Here is a 20,060-nt window from a genome sequence, read left to right on the forward strand (position 1 = left end):
ACTCATATTAGGAAGATGGAACGCACACGCTCCCGATGTGCGTTCCAAACACAGTAAATAGCCGGAAAGCCCATATATGGCAGATGGAACGCACATGCACTCGAGGTGCGTTCCAAGGGAATTAATTATAGCACTGGGAAACTTAATGAGGTTAATATAAACTATTTACCATGTCAGTATTTAATATTAGTAGTAGAACTACCCCTAGTTTTAAGTTGCCAGCTACCATTAATATAAAATAACCAACTTTAAGAGATATTCATTAACGATCTAACAGGAAGTAACCCTCATTCCAGTCCTCATAAATACCAGGCTCTTTGCCTCTCTCTCTCATTCCCACTTTGGATGCAGAGCGAGGAGGTCATAGAAAACATTGTCCTGGTAAGATAAATTGTGCATACTGCAACATTGTATTTTGTTCTTTCAATCCAGTTATACTTTTTATACTCTATAAGTATTGTTTCTGTATAAATATTTGATAATTGATTTTTTTTTTTTTAAGATATTCACAATAATAGTCATATGTATCAAATGCATAAAGTGGCATAGAATAATATTTGAGATTAGACCATGTGTAGCTACATATGTATATATTTAAAAAAAAATATATATATATTTTTTTAACCATACTATATGGTCAATCATAATTTGCTTAGACTGATGTACTCAGACATTAATTAATGGACCAGTTGGTGATAAATTGGTAAAATACATCTGTTTGAGACATATTGTTCTGTTTCTGTACAGATATTAATAATATAAAGGATTTCTACCAACTCAACAAGTCCAGAAATAGTCCACTGTTGGATCTTACTATTTAGACCAAATTGTGGTAAGAATTGAATATTATTAAAAAAATCCCTCTGATGCTAGCTCCTCCTATACTATTTTAAATAGATATTCATTATTAGTATTAATTTTAAATTATTATTATTTTAGATTTAAATACATTGTTCGATCAGCAGAAATTTTCCATACCAGGACCAGCTGTATAAATTTATCTCTTCCAATTGGTATGTAAGATAATAATCTATAAAGAAATTTCTGATTGTACTTTTATGAAAATATTATGGAAATTACATACCCCTCCCCCCTTTTTCTTTTCTGTACCACCCCCAGCTATCACCCCTGATGAAGTCTTTTAGACGAAACGCGTCGGGTTTCTGATCTATAATAAAAGAAATATTTTTCCAGACATGGACTGGGCCTAATCATTGTGGACGAAAACTTAAAGAAATTTTAAAGAAATTTTAAATAAATGTTATTATATTAAATGTGTTTTTGGGAGGTACAGATTTCACATTGAGTAGCGCACCCCAATCCCCCCCTTTCCCTTCTATATATATATATATATATATATATATATATATATATATATATATATATATATATATATATATATACCTCCAGTGTTGCCCGGCACTCCGCGGTCATAAGCAGTATAACACCTGGTGCCTTCCTCACGGGACCGTGGTGTCCCAATACAGCGTGGATTGATCAGGCGGCACTCGAGGATTTCCAATGCAAAAAAGTGTTTATTCCTCCGACATGTTTCGGGCTATTGCCCGTCCTCAGGGATTAACATCACACACAAAGTGAACACAATATATACCACACTCCACAAAAAAGCACGCCCCCCCTCCCGGTGTGACTTCCTGTAATCAGGTACTCACCTGCGGTCACCTAGCCAGGCTCTTTCCCGCCGTCGCTTCCACGCCATGTTGCCGCAGGAGACGCCGAGTGCAGGGACACCTTCACTTCCGGCCTCCCCCTCTGACGTGCCACCTGCGTTCCACATAGCGGTCTAGACTTCCGGGTTCCAAGCCTCGCTCTCAGTGCCGCTGGGAGCGTCATGGACAAATTTAAAATTCTGAAAAACATTAATAATACATATAAATACAAAACTATATATGTGCAATTATAAGAGGCTTGGTACAAACCATTTAGGAGGTCCAAAAAAGACCAAAGTAAAGTGAGAAAATACATAAAAAATATACATATATTTATATATATATATATATATATATATATATATATATATTTCACTCAAATTTAACTGTAGCCCACCTTATTATTTTTTTAAGCAGCCTGCACTGCTCACTGTACGGAGGATAGGGAGGGAGGGAGGCCGGCAGTTGGAGGATCTTTATTAGAGGTGTCTCAGTCAGTCTCTCTCACAGTCTCACACTGTGACTGACTGACTGAGCGCAGGGAACTGTGCGCCGCTCAGCTCATCTGCTGTACCCGCCCATTGGCTACACAACAGCCAATAGGCTGCGTGTATAGGGTAGCCAATGGGCGCAGGTGGCAGTGAGCCTGAGCCAAATGCCGGACGTGCAGGAGGACCATTGGACAATGCAGATTACCGGTGATGTAATGTGCATGGCATAAATCATGGCGGGGTCGGCTCCGCTCGTCACTCGCCGCTGCTCTGCCATGCCTCTTTTTAACAGAATGTCAGCCTGACTGCCGCCCTTAATTGGTGCCACCCTAGGCACAAATCCGGCACTGGTGGGGCCCCCACAGATACCCCCCCCAGGGGAGGCTGGTACCTGGGCAGTGCAGGCAGACAGGGGGTCCCTGCAGCGGTCTGGGCAGGGTCCCTGCAGCAAATAGGAACTAGTAGCGGTATTGAATACTAGTTCCCATCTGCCACAGGGACGCCGCCGCTGACTTCCCATCTGTGGCAGGGACCCCGGGGCTGACTGCCCAGCCCAGTGCAGGGACCCCCTGCTCTCATGCGATGTGCCGTCCGCCTGTATTGCCCAAGCACGGGGCGACAGGAGCCAGTGTGGGGGCCCCTTATGTGTGGGGGCCCCGGTGCAACCGCCCTTGTCGGCCCGTGCTTAATCTACCTCTGTGTGTGCGTGTAACTCTGCCAGTGCGCCCCCCCCATCACTGGTTATACTACTGTCTTTGTATACTGTTTATATAAACAGTCATGTATGTGTGTGTAACTCTGCCAGTGCAGTGCAGTCATGTATGTGTGTGTAACTCTGCCAGTGCAGTGCAGTCATGTATGTGTGTGTGTGTAACTCTGCCAGTGCAGTGCAGTCATGTATGTGCGTGTAACTCTGCCAGTGCAGTGCAGTCATGTATGTGTGTAACTCTGCCAGTGCAGTGCAGTATAACCAGTGACCCCCTGGTCACTGGTTATACTACTGTGTCTTTGTATAATGTCTATATAAACCGTCATGTATGTGGGTGTAACTCTGCCAGTGCAGTGCAGTCATGTATGTGGGTGTAACTCTGCCAGTGCAGTGCAGTCATGTATGTGCGTGTAACTCTGCCAGTGCAGTGCAGTCATGTATGTGCGTGTAACTCTGCCAGTGCAGTGCAGTCATGTATGTGTGTAACTCTGCCAGTGCAGTGCAGTCATGTATGTGTGTGTAACTCTGCCAGTGCAGTCATGTATGTGTGTGTAACTCTGCCAGTGCAGTGCAGTCATGTATGTGTGTGTAACTCTGCCAGTGCAGTGCAGTCATGTATGTGGGTGTAACTCTGCCAGTGCAGTCATGTATGTGTGTAACTCTGCCAGTGCAGTGCAGTCATGTATGTGGGTGTAACTCTGCCAGTGCAGTGCAGTCATGTATGTGGGTGTAACTCTGCCAGTGCAGTGCAGCCATGTATGTGGGTGTAACTATTCCAGTGCCCCCCCCCCCCCCCAGTCACTGTGTGTATCCCCGCTCTGACTTTTATATGTGTCCCCTAAAGACACTATATGAAAAAGGAGCACGTTTGCTCCGAAGCGTTGGAAACACTTTTTGGGATGATAAAGGATTGCTTCACTAAGCCCACCGAGTGCCACTCTTTGTCCTAGCTGAATACTACCTATTTATTCGGGAAGGCACCAGTGGCGGTTGTTGATACATAGGAGGAGTGCCGGGCTGACACCGACTTTTATTTATATTATATATATATATATATATATATATATATATATATAACAGGGTTGGATATTCCAATAAGGGCACTCACCAGTAAATCATGAAAAGTTTATTCAGGGTACATTACCAATCAGGCATAGTAGTCTACGTTTCGGCCACCAGGTGGCCTTTCTCAAGACAGGTCAGCTTAGACGTCCACTCAGTGCAAGAGTCAGGATACACTGACACTCATTCAGCAAGCTCCTTATAAAGCACTCCACTCTAATCTCATGTAGTACAGCTGTGTCTAGCTGTACGGGTGCTCAGTGTGTTCATGGCCCCGCGCCCCACATGACCACAGCCAGGCTTCTAATAGGCTAAACAGCGCTGCTAATGCAAAATCTAAAATGGCCGTGCGTTTCACATGGAATGCGGTGCGTTCCACCGTCAAAACTGCTGTTAAAATATGTGTAGCGTAATTGTAAGACGGCGATTTAGTTACAGAGGTGCTAGTCAGACCTCCTAGGTGGTATGGCTCACCTCAATCGCGTCTACTATATGTTTTAGGGGGCAAAGTTTCATATGTGCACATTTTCCAAGATGGCCGTGCGTGTCACCTCATACGAGGTGCGTTCCAGCAGTTATTAACGCTGTCTGGTGGGTGGCTTTAAATATAAAGAGCTGCAACAGTGTGTGTCAGTTTACAATTTGGTTAGTCCCAGCAATCTCATCCCAATAATACATTTTGGATGTGACCATCTTTAGGGATGGAGATTCACTTGGCTCGACATTATACCGTAAAACAACGGACAGAAACACTTTGCTACAAGCAAGAAGCCAACACCCAGTCCACCTCAAGGAAAGCCTACCTATATCTCAGTTCCTCAGGGTACTACGTACCAACTGAACAGAGGCATTGGCAACAAGCCAACTCGATGAGATGAGAATGCGTTTCCTACAGAGAGGGTACTCGCCACAGGTAGTCGACAGGTGCCTCACAAAAGCAAGAGCCCGTCATCTCAATCCTAAACCTATACAGGACAAGGATAATCGCTTGGTGCACATCAATACATTCGACCACACAGCCCATGGGGCTAAGGCAATTTATAAGAAGCATTGGCCGATTCTGGAGAGCAACACCACACTAAGGTTGCGCAAAATTCAACCCCCCATGATGGCCTATCGAAAAAATGCGAATATACAGCAAATCCTGATGCGTCCTACACTAAGACCTACCCCTAAGGGGACCCAGTGGTTACGATCTGGCAAACCAGGTTGTGTACGCTGCAAGGGATGTACTACATGCAACGCCATGCTTGTAGGAAACACAGTGGCACATCCGCACAGTGGGAAGCGGTATAAGATCAAGCATCGCCTAACCTGCACATCGGCGTTTGTAATTTATATTCTAATATGCCCATGTGGAGCCTATTATGTTGGCATGACGACCCGCCCCTTTCGAGAGCGGATGGTGAACCACCGCTACACCATCCGATTGGCCCTCGATACAGGGGAAACAGACAAGCCAGTAGCCAAACACTGCATGGAACTCGGACACCAGGTGGCTTCTATCAAATCTATGCTAATAGACCATGTCCCCGTACCCCTGAGGGGTGGTGATCGAGGGAAGACCCTGAGACAACGTGAAGCCCAATGGATTTTTGACCTGGACACGGTTGCCCCCAGGGGCCTTAATGAAAATAATCCATTAAATTGCTTTCTTTGAAATTCATGGGGGTATTGGTGACCGGTGGTGGTGTGATGAAAAGGATGGCACTGACCTCAAGTACATCTCGCATTTAATTGCACACTAGTTTTGTGTATTAGAGGACAAGACATTTTGTTCTCATGATGTTCTTCCTCTTTCTTTTCTATTTTTCCTTTGACATTTAAGCCATAGTTTTTCTAGAGGACTATGAGTACTAGCATAATCAATGATATAAATATGGATGGTATATGTGTTTATAACTTCAAATATAATATTTTGCGCTCACACATCTCTGTGATATACTAGGTTGTCAAAAACCTTACATAGGCATATTCATGTCCATATTATTATTATGATAATATGCTCTTTTTCTTTCCTTCTTGCTTTTCTTTTTTTATATATAATGTGAATTATGACTTGTATTATTGGGATGAGATTGCTGGGACTAACCAAATTGTAAACTGACACACACTGTTGCAGCTCTTTATATTTAAAGCCACCCACCGGACAGCGTTAATAACTGCTGGAACGCACCTCGTATGAGGTGACACGCATGGCCATCTTGGAAAATGTGCACATATGAAACTTTGCCCCCTAAAACATATAGTAGACGCGATTGAGGTGAGCCATACCACCTAGGAGGTCTGACTAGCACCTCTGTAACTAAATCGCCGTCTTACAATTACGCTACACATATTTTAACAGCAGTTTTGACGGTGGAACGCACCGCATTCCGTGTGAAACGCACGGCCATTTTAGATTTTGCATTAGCAGCGCTGTTTAGCCTATTAGAAGCCTGGCTGTGGTCATGTGGGGCGCGGGGCCATGAACACACTGAGCACCCGTACAGCTAGACACAGCTGAACTACATGTAATTAGAGTGGAGTGCTTTATAAGGAGCTTGCTGAATGAGTGTCAGTGTATCCTGACTCTTGCACTGAGTGGACGTCTAAGCTGACCTGTCTTGAGAAAGGCCACCTGGTGGCCGAAACGTAGACTACTATGCCTGATTGGTAATGTACCCTGAATAAACTTTTCATGATTTACTGGTGAGTGCCCTTATTGGAATATCCAACCCTGCTATACATTGGGACACATTGTGTCGCCTTAAAGGAGCACCACGACTTGTTACATTGTTGGCTGGGAGTGCGGAACTACAAAAACTATATATATATATATATATATATATATATATATATATGAGTTATGTGGTTCTGGCACACTCTGCTTAGTTGATAACTGCTCGCGGTGCCTTCCGATTGATGTCCCCAGCAGCCCAGAGACACTATCAATATTGCGTGTAGCAGCGGCACGCAGTCAAAATAACGCACACAGAAACGGCCTGATTTGCCAACGTTTCAATGTCAATACATTTTCGTCAGGGCAGCCTCATATATATATTGAGGTTATTGAGGCTTAGCAAAAAGGAATAGGAAAAAATAGAACTGCGCAATATAAGGGATAAAGCAGTATTGGCAATTTATTTGCTCTTTAAAATAAGCAGAACGTACAACACATTACACAACATATAATTTAAAAGGGAAAGGGGGGGGGGGGAGAAATTAATCCTATTAAAATACAAAAAATACACAACCGGTTGTGACTATGTAAATCATGCATAGATTAGTTGATTAAAAGAAATTAGTAATGGGTTCAGATCGCTTCTCTTGCCGGTATTTAGCAGTCAGTTTGGAGAATGTTTGTTGTTCGCTTGATGAAATGGTTGATTAGTAAAAAGTCTGTTTATGGATTAGTAATTGATTAGTTAACCAGTGATGACGTGAAAGAAATAATTAATTTAATAAAATAAAGTCCTGATATTCTGTCTGGCCAGACATTTAAATGATAAGGGTACCTTACAGTTGCCACCTATGATTCTTCCGGCCTCCCAGTTGATGGTGCTGAATCACCTAATCAAACAACTTTATCTGGAGTCGCCTTGTGGAATGATGGTCTTTTCCTGTTATATATGGTATCCCTTAGGTGCAGATTCAGTGTCCCAACACGTTTCCCCGCCTCCTATCTAGGGATCAGCGGCTTTCTCAAGGAAATAGGTTGTCAAAAGACCTAGCAAGAAGGAAGTAGATCTTGTCCTACATGGACACTTTTTATCCAATTTATTATTGGAATAAGAAAATTCCTAGAGGCTTCCATATTGCTAACATCTCCACCATCGGAAGCAATAATCCCACCTTTTGCTCTCGATGGTGTGGGGTGCTCAATAAATGTTCTTAAGATTTAGTTCTATTGGTGGTGGAGGAAGTAGGGAGTGAACTGTCCAAGGTCAGGACTGAATTGAACAGCAATCTCAGTGTTAATTGAGGATAGGACGGACAAACGGATTGACAAATTAAATTCAACCATTGACAAATATAGGGGTGAAGTAATCTTTTAAGAGAAAAAACTTGATATTGTCAACCTAGATTATAAACAACATCTTGTATATAGGTGGTTGGTTGGACAGAATCCTAACAGGACAGATCTGTGTATACTGTCGACACTGGTTCATCCTATTCCTCATCTGACACTGGGTACACTGATAGACTATATCTGAGTGGTGTAGACACACAATCTTTTTTTGGAAGGGGTAGGGGGCCGTGGGGGGAGACAACCCCAAAGAAGAAACACCTGAGACCACACACGCAGCGGGGAGGGTAAGAAACACTGCAAAAAATGACCCTGAATAATATGATTATTAACACTTCTGACTATAGCTTGACCCCTGGTGAGATGTCTTTATTAAACCTAGGATTGGGCTATGTGCCGACATTTTCCAGAGAGAATTTTGATGTGATGGTTGATCACTAAGCTAGGGTGCAAACTGCGATTGCGAGATTTCTTTGGTGAATCTGAGATTGATACAAGCATTGACGTAAATGAGGTTTTGAAAAAAGCAAGTACATTTGACCCAGTGTCAACAAAGACTAACATTATGACCTTTCTGCAAATGCTTGATTATGATTTACGAAACTCAAACACACCTAACAAGATTAATGACTACCTTACCAAAGAACAACGCTCTGCTATAAAGACCCTACGTGACAACAAGCAGATTGTCATCTGCCCGGCAGACGAGGGGGGAGCGGTGGTTGTTATGAATTTTCTAGACTATGATAATGAGGTGAAGTCTCAACTGATGGACACTATGGTCTGTGAAAACTTGGGCAATTATAACCCTACTGTATGTTTAAAATCAAGAGAAAAGTTGAAATATGTATTGAACAGGCCTTGAGTGTTGGTTGGTTGGATGATAGGCTGGGGGACTACCTACGGGTTGATCACCCAATATGTCCAATTATGTATACTTTGCCCAAGGCACACAAACGGATGGACAGACCCCCTGGCAGACCAATTATCTCTGCCAGGGGTTCTCCAACCTGTGGCATTTTTTGTGGATCAAATATTGCAACCCATCATTAGATTAGTCCCTAGTTACATCGGGGACACCCCAGACTTTTTGGCTAAGATCAACGCCATACAGAATATATCTGGTAACATCTCGTCCGTTTATACTGTGATTCCAAACAGTGAGAGGATTGGAGCAGTAAGGGAGAGGAAAATACAGAGGTCCACCTATAGAATTTATATGTGATCTATATTGTGTTGACCCACAATTTTTTTCAATATGGTGCCAATTACTATATGCAAATACGGGGGACCGCTATGGGTTCTAACCTGGCCCCCATCTATGCAAACATATATATGGCAGAGTATGAGGAACGATTTATCTTGCAAAAGTACAGTGACAACATTGCCACATACTACCGCTTTATAGAGTACATCTTTTTGATGTGGAAAGACACTGAGGAAACCTCTGTGAAAATGGTGGAAGAATTGAATGATCTGGATACAGCCATTCGATTCACTCATAAGATCCATAATTCATCGATAGATTTCCTGGATGTTACAGTTTACAAAACTGAAACTGGACTGGGCACTACTCTATTTAGGAAAGAAACAGACCGGAATTCACTCCTATTCTATACGAACTTCCATCCACCAAATCTGAAAGAAGGATTACCAACTTCCCAATTCCTTAGGGTCCTCCATATAAATACAGACCCAGAAAGGAAGGATGTTCAGATTGAAGAAATGTGTAAAAAATTCAAGGACAGATGCTACTCACCTGAAACAGTCCAGAAGGCCTGTTTAGAGCATTGGAAAAATTCTCACAGGGAGACACTTCCCGAAAGTGAAGTGTCACACGCCGCCGCTGCGGCACACGGTGGGTACATTAATCACCCGTCCATGCCCGCCGACGGCTAGCATGTGTGGGTTTCTGGCTTGTGGATAGCGGGTGGCGGCGGCTTCTGGTGTGAGGACAGCAGCAGGGAAGGCTGGGGAGTGCAGTGCTGTGTCTGTGTTTGGCGAGGCCGGCGACGCCATCTTGCTTCAGGGCAGAACTGGGATTGGGCCAGGTCAGGGGTCTCCGCCCACTACTATCCTGACAGCCAATGGCAGCTGCCCTCTAGGGATATAGGGGATCTGCCTAGGGCTGTTCAGGGTCAGTACAAAAAGTCTTCTGAGCTGTTCAGTTCTAATGGATGACTCCTGACTCTCCTGGTGCCCTTGTCTCACTGCTCTGCGCTCAGACTATTGACTGCCTAGGACCCCATCGCTCTTGTTCCAGCCAAGCCCAGCAGCCAGCCCGTACTTCCGAGCTACCGGCACCACCACCTCCCAATTCTTTTTCAGAGACTCATTATCCATCCTCTTTCAGTCCAAATGATCCAATTGTGCCCTCCATCATTACCATCTTCTTTCCGGAACATCATCACTACCAGTCTTCCTGCCAGCCTCATTACCCACTTGAACTTTCTTTCAAAGACATTGCCTATATTCATTTCAAGTACCTTGCATGTGTTTTTCTGTTTACCACTAAATGCCACTTAAAGAAGTATTTAAGTGAAGTTGTTAGCTATATGAAATCCTTCATTAAACCTGCATGTTTTAATCCTTCATCTTCTGGTCCGTCTCCTGTTCCTGAGCATCACACGGCTTCATCCAATCCCTCACCCGTGACATGAAAAAATCTCCAGGAATGATCGTGACAACCATTCATGATTGAAAGGCTCAAATTCTAAAAGGAAGGCTAAAGAAACATTGGGACATTGTGGCCAGTGACCCCAAATTAGGGCTCAGACGAAAGAAACTCCTGATTTTATATAGAAGGGGGAAGACACTCAGGGATCACCTGATGCAATCAACTTAAAATTTTCAGTCAAATCCTCCACAGACCTGGTTGAATAAAACCAAAGTGGGATGTTTTAGATGCAAAGGGTGCACGATTTGACAGTCAATGAATAGTGATAGTTACTTCTGCCATTCCCATATTGGGAAGAGAATGGACATATGTCATCGACTAACTTGTACATCAGAGTATGTTATTTATGTATTAAAATGTCTATGTGGACTCACTTACGTGGGGAAGATGACGTGTGCTTTCCGAGAGTGAATGGCCAATCACTGGTCAAGTATTAGAGCTGCATTGACAACTGGCAAAAGCGACAAACCAGTGGCAAGATATTTTTTGCAGAAGACACCCCCCCTATCCTCAATAAGGACTATGATCATTGAGCATTGTACTACCAAGAGGAGGCGATAGGGCTAGAATGCTGCTGCAGAAGGAGGCAAGGTGGATACACCTGTTGGACACTATTATCCCAGGAGGACTGAACGAAAATAATCAACAAAGATGCTTTTTATAATAACGATGATAGGAGTAATTGGTACCATATAAATAAGGAATTAGGAAATGTATATGATGACCAGAGGATAAAAGAATGCATGTTTTGCTACATGCATTCTTTTCCTGGAGTGTTATTGTTTTTAATAAAAATTTTCATTGGTTTGTGGAACAAACTCGGTCGGGACCCATGAGTCTGCTTAGAGGGAGATGAGGGCTCCTGGTGATCCAATAGATTGTATGTGTTATATGGATGTTGTGTCTAGTTTGTTATATTATTGTGACATGTCGGTGGAGGATGGCAGCATGTCCAACGGAGATCAGTATATTGATAGATGCTATGATATTAGAATAAACACATCATGTTGTTGATTTATAATAATCAGATTTTGATACAATAGCATTATGAGAATGAGATAGCCTGATAATACAAACACTGCGCTGGTGGAACGCAAATACGGATATATGTATTGACTGGAGTGCATGAGTACTGAGGAAATGCCTTCCGGTCAGGTGAAAGGAGAGAGACGCATGAGATAGGGCGCCGTCTGTACATTATCACGTCACGTGCGGTTCCTTGGTGCAGGGGTTACATCTGGCGGCTATGGGGATACCTGTCCGCTAACTAATGTTGGTGCGCACTTTATTATATTATTCAGCAGGCGCGATCATGTATATATTAACTTTGGACAGTGTATCGTTAGCACAGTTTACAATCCCCACCCTGGGGGTGTGACATAGATAGAACGCAGTATATACAGTATATATATATATATATATATATATATATATAATGGCTGTGTGCGGTCCGGCACTCTCCCCTCTCCAGTCACGAGACCTCGGTGCCCTCCAAACAGGCAATGCAGATGAACAATAAGAGGCGGCACTCCAAGGATTTTCAAATCGAATTTTATTTTTTAGTGATGGAAAAGACACCAACGTTTCGGGGCTCTGGCGCCCCTTTGTCAAGGTGAATACATACAGTGAGCGGGTATACAGTGCAAAGTCTTACCTTAAATAGTGTGCACCACCGTCCCTCCCTCCGTGCAGCTGCCGCCGGTTCCCGTTTCCGCCTCCACTGTGAGTGTGCGGAAGTTGTCAGATGACTGCTTCCTGTGATTGAGACGCATCTTGTGCGGTTGAACCGCACGCTGTCTCTGGATACCAGAGTAGTCATGGTGATGCGTTGTGGGCTGGATTAGGGACGCCGGCCGCTGCAAGGGGGGGCAAGAGGGATGAAACTTCATTATACACAGTGCTTATTGAGAAAATGGTGAACTATCTAAAGAGCATCGCATATTAGAAACAAGTGATTGAACAAAATTTAAAGAAGACATGATCAGGTCTACTGATCATGAAGATAGTGCAAAAAAAACATGAAAAAATACGATGCATATTATATAGTGAACAAAAATGAATATATACTGGAAAGGATATATGTTAAAATGTTAAAAGGGGACTAGTACAGTACTGCTGCAAGAAAAAATAGCATAAGTCAAAAATGATGTGCTATATATGCTTATTTCATAAATCTCAACGTCTTTGAGTGTCCCATATTATAACGCCATGGATTATAGAAATACTGAGAATGGTAATTTATCATTTAATCCAAAGGGTTTAACTGCATTTAACCTGTGGATCCAAGTGGCCTCCAGCCGTAATAGTTTTCCTTCCCTGTCCCCTCTGCGTATAGACGCTGGTACATGGTCTATAGCCATATGCTTGAGGTCTGACAGTTTATGTTTGGCCATAGCAAAATGCTTGGCCACAGGAAGGTCGGTGTTCTTGGAATTCCCATTTAGAGCCTTCTTAATTGAGGAACGGTGATTGGCCATGCGGTCCCGCATTGGTCTATTGGTTTTGCCGACGTATATCAGATGACATGGACATTGGATTACATACACAATGTATGCCGACATGCAATTTAGGATGTGATTGATGTAATATTTTTTCTTAGTTACAGGATGGATGAACATCGGCCCCGTCAGCATGTCAGTGCATGTAGTGCACTTAATACACTTGTAACATCCGTTGTTTTTGGTCAAGATGTTAGTTACGGGGATCTTGTTCTTCTGCTCAAACCCTGTGATGTCACCATGTACTATCACATCCTTTATGTTGCGGCCCCTCTTATAGCAAAGCATCGGTCGCTTACTCTGGAAGCAGGGTAGATGTTTGTCAGTTTTTATGATGGGCCATAACGCTCGAGTGGCCCTAGGTAGCACTTTGCTAGTGGGGGTAAGTTGGGTGACAAATGGAATCACTTCCTCATGGGTTTTCTTGTTCGACTTGGAGGTTAATAATGTGGATCTGTCCATCTGTAGTACCTCCATTTTTTGATGCTGTAGTTGTTTTTTTGGGTATCCACGGTCTTCGAATTTGCTGACAAAAGTGTCCAATACCTGAGGTAGTAGTTCAGGTTGACTCGTTATTCTAGCTGCCCTGATCATCTGGGATTTAGCTAGGGACTTTTTGAGCGACAGAGGATGAAAACTATTGGACTTGAGCGTAGTGTTCCTGTCTGTAGGTTTTATAAACAGTTCGGTTTCAATGGACTGGTCCTTGATCTTGACACATACATCCAGGAAGTTGATTGAGCTACATGAGTGTTGATATGTCAACTTGATGGACGAGGGTCTCTGATTGATATCTTCTATCAATTGCTCCAGTTCTTGTTCACTACCCAGCCACACCATGAACAAATCGTCTATATATCTACTGTACGTCATGATTTTGTTGGCAGTATCGGTCTTACTGAAGAACATGTCATGTTCTTGCTGGAACATGTAGATATTGGCGAAAGATGGCGATACTGGGCTATAGAGATATATACAGTGCTATTTTTCAGCAGGCTCCAGCAAGAACTGAGGCCCTTATTCTAGTTCACTCTTCTGACAAAATCCTTCTTAGATGGACAAAACCATGTGCACTGCAGGGGGGGGGGGGGGGCAGATTTAAAATGTGCAGAGAGAATTAGATTTGGGTGAGTCATTTTGTTTCTGTGCAGGATAAATACTGGCTGCTTTATTTTTACACTGCAATATAGATCTCACTTTGAAGTAAAACCCCACCCAATTCTAACTCTCTCTGCACAAGTTACATCTGCCCCACCTGCAGTGCACATGGTTTTGTCCATCTAAGAAGGATTTTGTCAGAAATACCTGGAGCCTGGTGCTATGACATCATCATGAGCAGATTACCATATAACCATGATTCAGAGTTTTTTAGTTCACTCATTAGAATGAAGGAAATGGAGATATACCATGATATGAATATGACATTACTCCATTATATCGATCATAGACCCTAACCCTTGTGTATGTCTTCTCCGCTCTCCCTGCAGCTCCTGACTCTTCTGTGGTCACCTTACAGACGGACCATTTTTCTCCTGATCCATCCAATGAAGGTATCTAGTCCACTCTCTCAGATAGATAGATAAATTATCTATTTATTCACATTTCCACATTGCAGAACAAAGCCATAACCCAGGGAAAGAGAAGTCAAGGACAAGGCCTAGATATAGCATACAGCAATTGGTTAGGGGTGATGGACCTAAGGAGGGTCAGAGGGCCCTGCTGGTGAGAGCACCTGCATCTTATAAAGCAGAGGGATTTGGGAGATACAAGGCATTCAGGGTATTGGAGGAAATACAGCCTAACGTAGAGTAGTGATACAGTAAAGGTAAATACATGAGAGAGTGATTAAGGCACAGAATGCTGGGTAGTCCATAGATCAGGGTCCGCACAAGAGAAGTTCTGGGGGTAAGGATAACATGTCTAAAAGTGTGGAGTCGCCCAGCATAACCTCTTGTTAACCAAACAGCACTGTCCTTGTACATGTTAGACGATGCCTGTCACCGTATGTGTTAGAGCGGTACTGTCCCTGTACATGTTAGACGGTGCCTGTCACCGTATGTGTTAGATCGGTACTGTCCCTGTACATGTTAGACGGTGCCTGTCACTGTATGTGTTAGATCGGTACTGTCCCTGTACATGTTAGATGGTGCCTGTCACCGTATGTGTTAGAGCGGTACTGTCCCTGTACATGTTAGACGGTGCCTGTCACTGTATGTGTTAGATCGGTACTGTCCCTGTACATGTTAGACGGTGCCTGTCACCGTATGTGTTAGATCGGTACTGTCCCTGTACATGTTAGATGGTGCCTGTCACCGTATGTGTTAGTTCGGTTAGATGGTGCCTGTCACCGTATGTGTTAGATTGGTACTGTCCCTGTACATGTTAGACGGTGCCTGTCACCGTATGTGTTAGATCGGTACTGTCCCTGTACATGTTAGACGGTGCCTGTCACCGTATGTGTTAGATCGGTACTGTCCCTGTACATGTTAGACGGTGCCTGTCACCGTATGTGTTAGTTCGGTTAGATGATGCCTGTCACCGTATGTGTTAGATCGGTACTGTCCCTGTACATGTTAGACGGTGCCTGTCACCGTATGTGTTAGTTCGGTTAGACGATGCCTGTCACCGTATGTGTTAGAGCGGTACTGTCCCTGTACATGTTAGACGGTGCCTGTCACCGTATGTGTTAGATCGGTACTGTCCCTGTACATGTTAGACGGTGCCTGTCACCGTATGTGTTAGTTCGGTTAGACGATGCCTGTCACCGTATGTGTTAGATCGGTACTGTCCCTGTACATGTTAGATGGTGCCTGTCACCGTATGTGTTAGATCGGTTAGATGGTGCCTGTCACGTATGTGTTATATCGGTTAGATGGTGCCTGTCACCGTATGTGTTAGATCGGTACTGTCCCTGTACATGTTAGACAGTGCCTGACAACGTACGTGTTAGATCGGTACTGTCCTTGTACATGTTAGACAGTGCCTGTCACCGTATGTGTTAGATCGGTACTGTCACCGTACATGTTAGACGGTGTCTGTCACCATACGTGTTAGATCGGTACTGTCCCCGTACATGTTAGACGGTGTCTGTCCACCGTATGTGTTAGATCGGTACTGTCCCCGTACATGTTAGACGGTGTCTGTCCACCGTATGTGTTAGATCGGTACTGTCCCCGTACATGTTAGACAGTGCCTGTCACCATACGTGTTTGATCAGTACTGTCCCTGTACATGTTAGACAGTGCTTGTCACCGTATGTGTTAGATCAGTGACTGTCAACGTATGTGTTAGATCGGTGCCTGTCACCATACGTGTTTGATCAGTACTGTCCCTGTACATGTTAGACAGTGCCTGTCACCGTATGTGTTAGATCGGAGCCTGTCACCGTATGTGTTAGATCGGTGCCTGTCACCGTATGTGTTAGATCGGTGCCTGTCACTGTATGTGTTAGATCGGTACTGTCCCTGTACATGTTAGACAGTGCCTGTCACCGTATGTGTTAGATCGGTACTGTCATTGTACATGTTAGACGGTGCCTGTCACCGTACGTTTTTAGATCGGTACTGTCCCCGTACATGTTAGACGGTGCCTGTCACCATATGTGGTAGATCGGTACTGTCCCCGTACATGTTAGTCATGTCTGTATCCCGTATGTGTTCCATCGGTATTGTCCCTGTACATGTTAGACAGTGTCTGTCACCGTACATGTTAGATCTGTACTGTCCCCATACATGTTAGACAGTGCCTGTCACCGTACGTGTTAGATCGGTACTGTCCCTGTACATGTTAGATGGTGCCTGTCACCGTACGTGTTAGATCGGTACTGTCCCCGTACATGTTAGATGGTGCCTGTCACCGTACGTGTTAGATCAGTACTTTCCCCGTACATGTTAGACAGTGTCTGTCCCCGTACGTGTTAGATCGGTACTGTCCCTGTACATGTTAGACAGTGTCTGTCACCGTACGTGTTAGATCGGTACTGTCCCCGTACGTGTTAGATCGGTACTTTCCCCGTACATGTTAGACAGTGTCTGTCCCCGTACGTGTTAGATCGGTACTGTCCCTGTACATGTTAGACAGTGTCTGTCACCGTACGTGTTAGATCGGTACTGTCCCCGTACGTGTTAGATCGGTACTGTCCCCGTACATGTTAGACAGTGTCTGTCACCATACGTGTTAGATCGGTACTGTCCCCGTACATGTTAGACAGTGTCTGTCACCGTACGTGTTAGATCGGTACTGTCCCCGTACATGTTAGACAGTGTCTGTCACCGTACGTGTTAGATCGGTACTGTCCCTGTACATGTTAGACGGTGCCTGTCACCGTATGTGTTAGTTCGGTTAGATAATGCCTGTCACCGTATGTGTTAGATCGGTACTGTCCCTGTACATGTTAGACGGTGCCTGTCACCGTATGTGTTAGTTCGGTTAGACGATGCCTGTCACCGTATGTGTTAGAGCGGTACTGTCCCTGTACATGTTAGACGGTGCCTGTCACCGTATGTGTTAGATCGGTACTGTCCCTGTACATGTTAGACGGTGCCTGTCACCGTATGTGTTAGTTCGGTTAGACGATGCCTGTCACCGTATGTGTTAGATCGGTACTGTCCCTGTACATGTTAGATGGTGCCTGTCACCGTATGTGTTAGATCGGTTAGATGGTGCCTGTCACGTATGTGTTATATCGGTTAGATGGTGCCTGTCACCGTATGTGTTAGATCGGTACTGTCCCTGTACATGTTAGACAGTGCCTGACAACGTACGTGTTAGATCGGTACTGTCCTTGTACATGTTAGACAGTGCCTGTCACCGTATGTGTTAGATCGGTACTGTCACCGTACATGTTAGACGGTGTCTGTCACCATACGTGTTAGATCGGTACTGTCCCCGTACATGTTAGACGGTGTCTGTCCACCGTATGTGTTAGATCGGTACTGTCCCCGTACATGTTAGACGGTGTCTGTCCACCGTATGTGTTAGATCGGTACTGTCCCCGTACATGTTAGACAGTGCCTGTCACCATACGTGTTTGATCAGTACTGTCCCTGTACATGTTAGACAGTGCTTGTCACCGTATGTGTTAGATCAGTGACTGTCAACGTATGTGTTAGATCGGTGCCTGTCACCATACGTGTTTGATCAGTACTGTCCCTGTACATGTTAGACAGTGCCTGTCACCGTATGTGTTAGATCGGAGCCTGTCACCGTATGTGTTAGATCGGTGCCTGTCACCGTATGTGTTAGATCGGTGCCTGTCACTGTATGTGTTAGATCGGTACTGTCCCTGTACATGTTAGACAGTGCCTGTCACCGTATGTGTTAGATCGGTACTGTCATTGTACATGTTAGACGGTGCCTGTCACCGTACGTTTTTAGATCGGTACTGTCCCCGTACATGTTAGACGGTGCCTGTCACCATATGTGGTAGATCGGTACTGTCCCCGTACATGTTAGTCATGTCTGTATCCCGTATGTGTTCCATCGGTATTGTCCCTGTACATGTTAGACAGTGTCTGTCACCGTACATGTTAGATCTGTACTGTCCCCATACATGTTAGACAGTGCCTGTCACCGTACGTGTTAGATCGGTACTGTCCCTGTACATGTTAGATGGTGCCTGTCACCGTACGTGTTAGATCGGTACTGTCCCCGTACATGTTAGATGGTGCCTGTCACCGTACGTGTTAGATCAGTACTTTCCCCGTACATGTTAGACAGTGTCTGTCCCCGTACGTGTTAGATCGGTACTGTCCCTGTACATGTTAGACAGTGTCTGTCACCGTACGTGTTAGATCGGTACTGTCCCCGTACGTGTTAGATCGGTACTTTCCCCGTACATGTTAGACAGTGTCTGTCCCCGTACGTGTTAGATCGGTACTGTCCCTGTACATGTTAGACAGTGTCTGTCACCGTACGTGTTAGATCGGTACTGTCCCCGTACGTGTTAGATCGGTACTGTCCCCGTACATGTTAGACAGTGTCTGTCACCATACGTGTTAGATCGGTACTGTCCCCGTACATGTTAGACAGTGTCTGTCACCGTACGTGTTAGATCGGTACTGTCCCCGTACATGTTAGACAGTGTCTGTCACCGTACGTGTTAGATCGGTACTGTCCCCGTACATGTTAGATGGTGCCTGTCACCGTATGTGTTAGATCGGTTAGATGGTGCCTGTGACCGTATGTGTTAGATCTGTACTGTCCCCGTACATGTTAGACTGTGTCTGTCACCGTATGTGTTAGATCGGTACTGTCCCTGTACATGTTAGACAGTGTCTGTCACCGTACGTGTGAGGCAGGCACTGTCACCGTACGTGTGAGGCAGGTACTGTTTCAGCACCACAGACAATGCCCCTAATACACCAGCATGACCTGTTACTTTGTGGGGAGCTTCTGTTGAAGTGATGGATATAGAGAAGGTCTATAGAAAAATAGGTTTTATGGTCTTCCCTGGGTATATCCTTTTCTTTGAGTCCATAGGGGCACAGGAGGATCAAACTGAGCTGACCATAGGGCTCGGAGGATTAGCGAGAGATCTCATGGTGCAACTGGAACCATAAAAGGAGGTTGAATGGGAAGAAACCTTGTAGAAACGTTTTGACATCTGGGAGAGATGCTAACTGGTGCTGAAAAAGCACAGAAAGTGCTGACACCTGGACCCTAAGAGTTGACAATTTGAAGTCTGAGTCTAGGCCCGACTACAAAAATGACAACAAGCGGAAATACTAAACCTATCCGGATTAAATTGCCTGGAGGAGTTCCAGACACTGTGATAGACTCTGGCTGAAAATGGCTTCTGAGCTCGGAGCATTGTGCTGACCACTCGTCTGAAAAAAACTCAAGAGCCACCCCGATGGCTCAGGTCTGGATGTAAACAGGGGTCTTGGGACAGAAGGGGAAGATAGAGAGGAAGATGCCATGGAGCATCAACTGACAGAGATCAA

At 44.5% G+C, this 20,060-nt stretch overlaps 1 protein-coding gene across 1 annotated transcript in view; it reads left to right on the forward strand.

The window, feature by feature from the left end:
• CA9 (carbonic anhydrase 9) overlaps positions 1-20,060 on the forward strand; it is a 376,314-nt gene that overhangs the window by 325,026 nt on the left and 31,228 nt on the right. The window contains exon 9 of the mRNA XM_083155472.1: positions 14,604-14,666. Within this exon, the coding sequence (XP_083011598.1) occupies positions 14,604-14,666 (63 nt within the window). The remainder of the gene's footprint in view (positions 1-14,603; positions 14,667-20,060) is intronic.

This window comes from Crinia signifera, chromosome 1, assembly GCF_055691185.1.
Source record: "Crinia signifera chromosome 1, ASM5569118v1, whole genome shotgun sequence".
In the NCBI taxonomy this organism is placed as follows: Eukaryota; Metazoa; Chordata; class Amphibia; order Anura; family Myobatrachidae; genus Crinia; species Crinia signifera.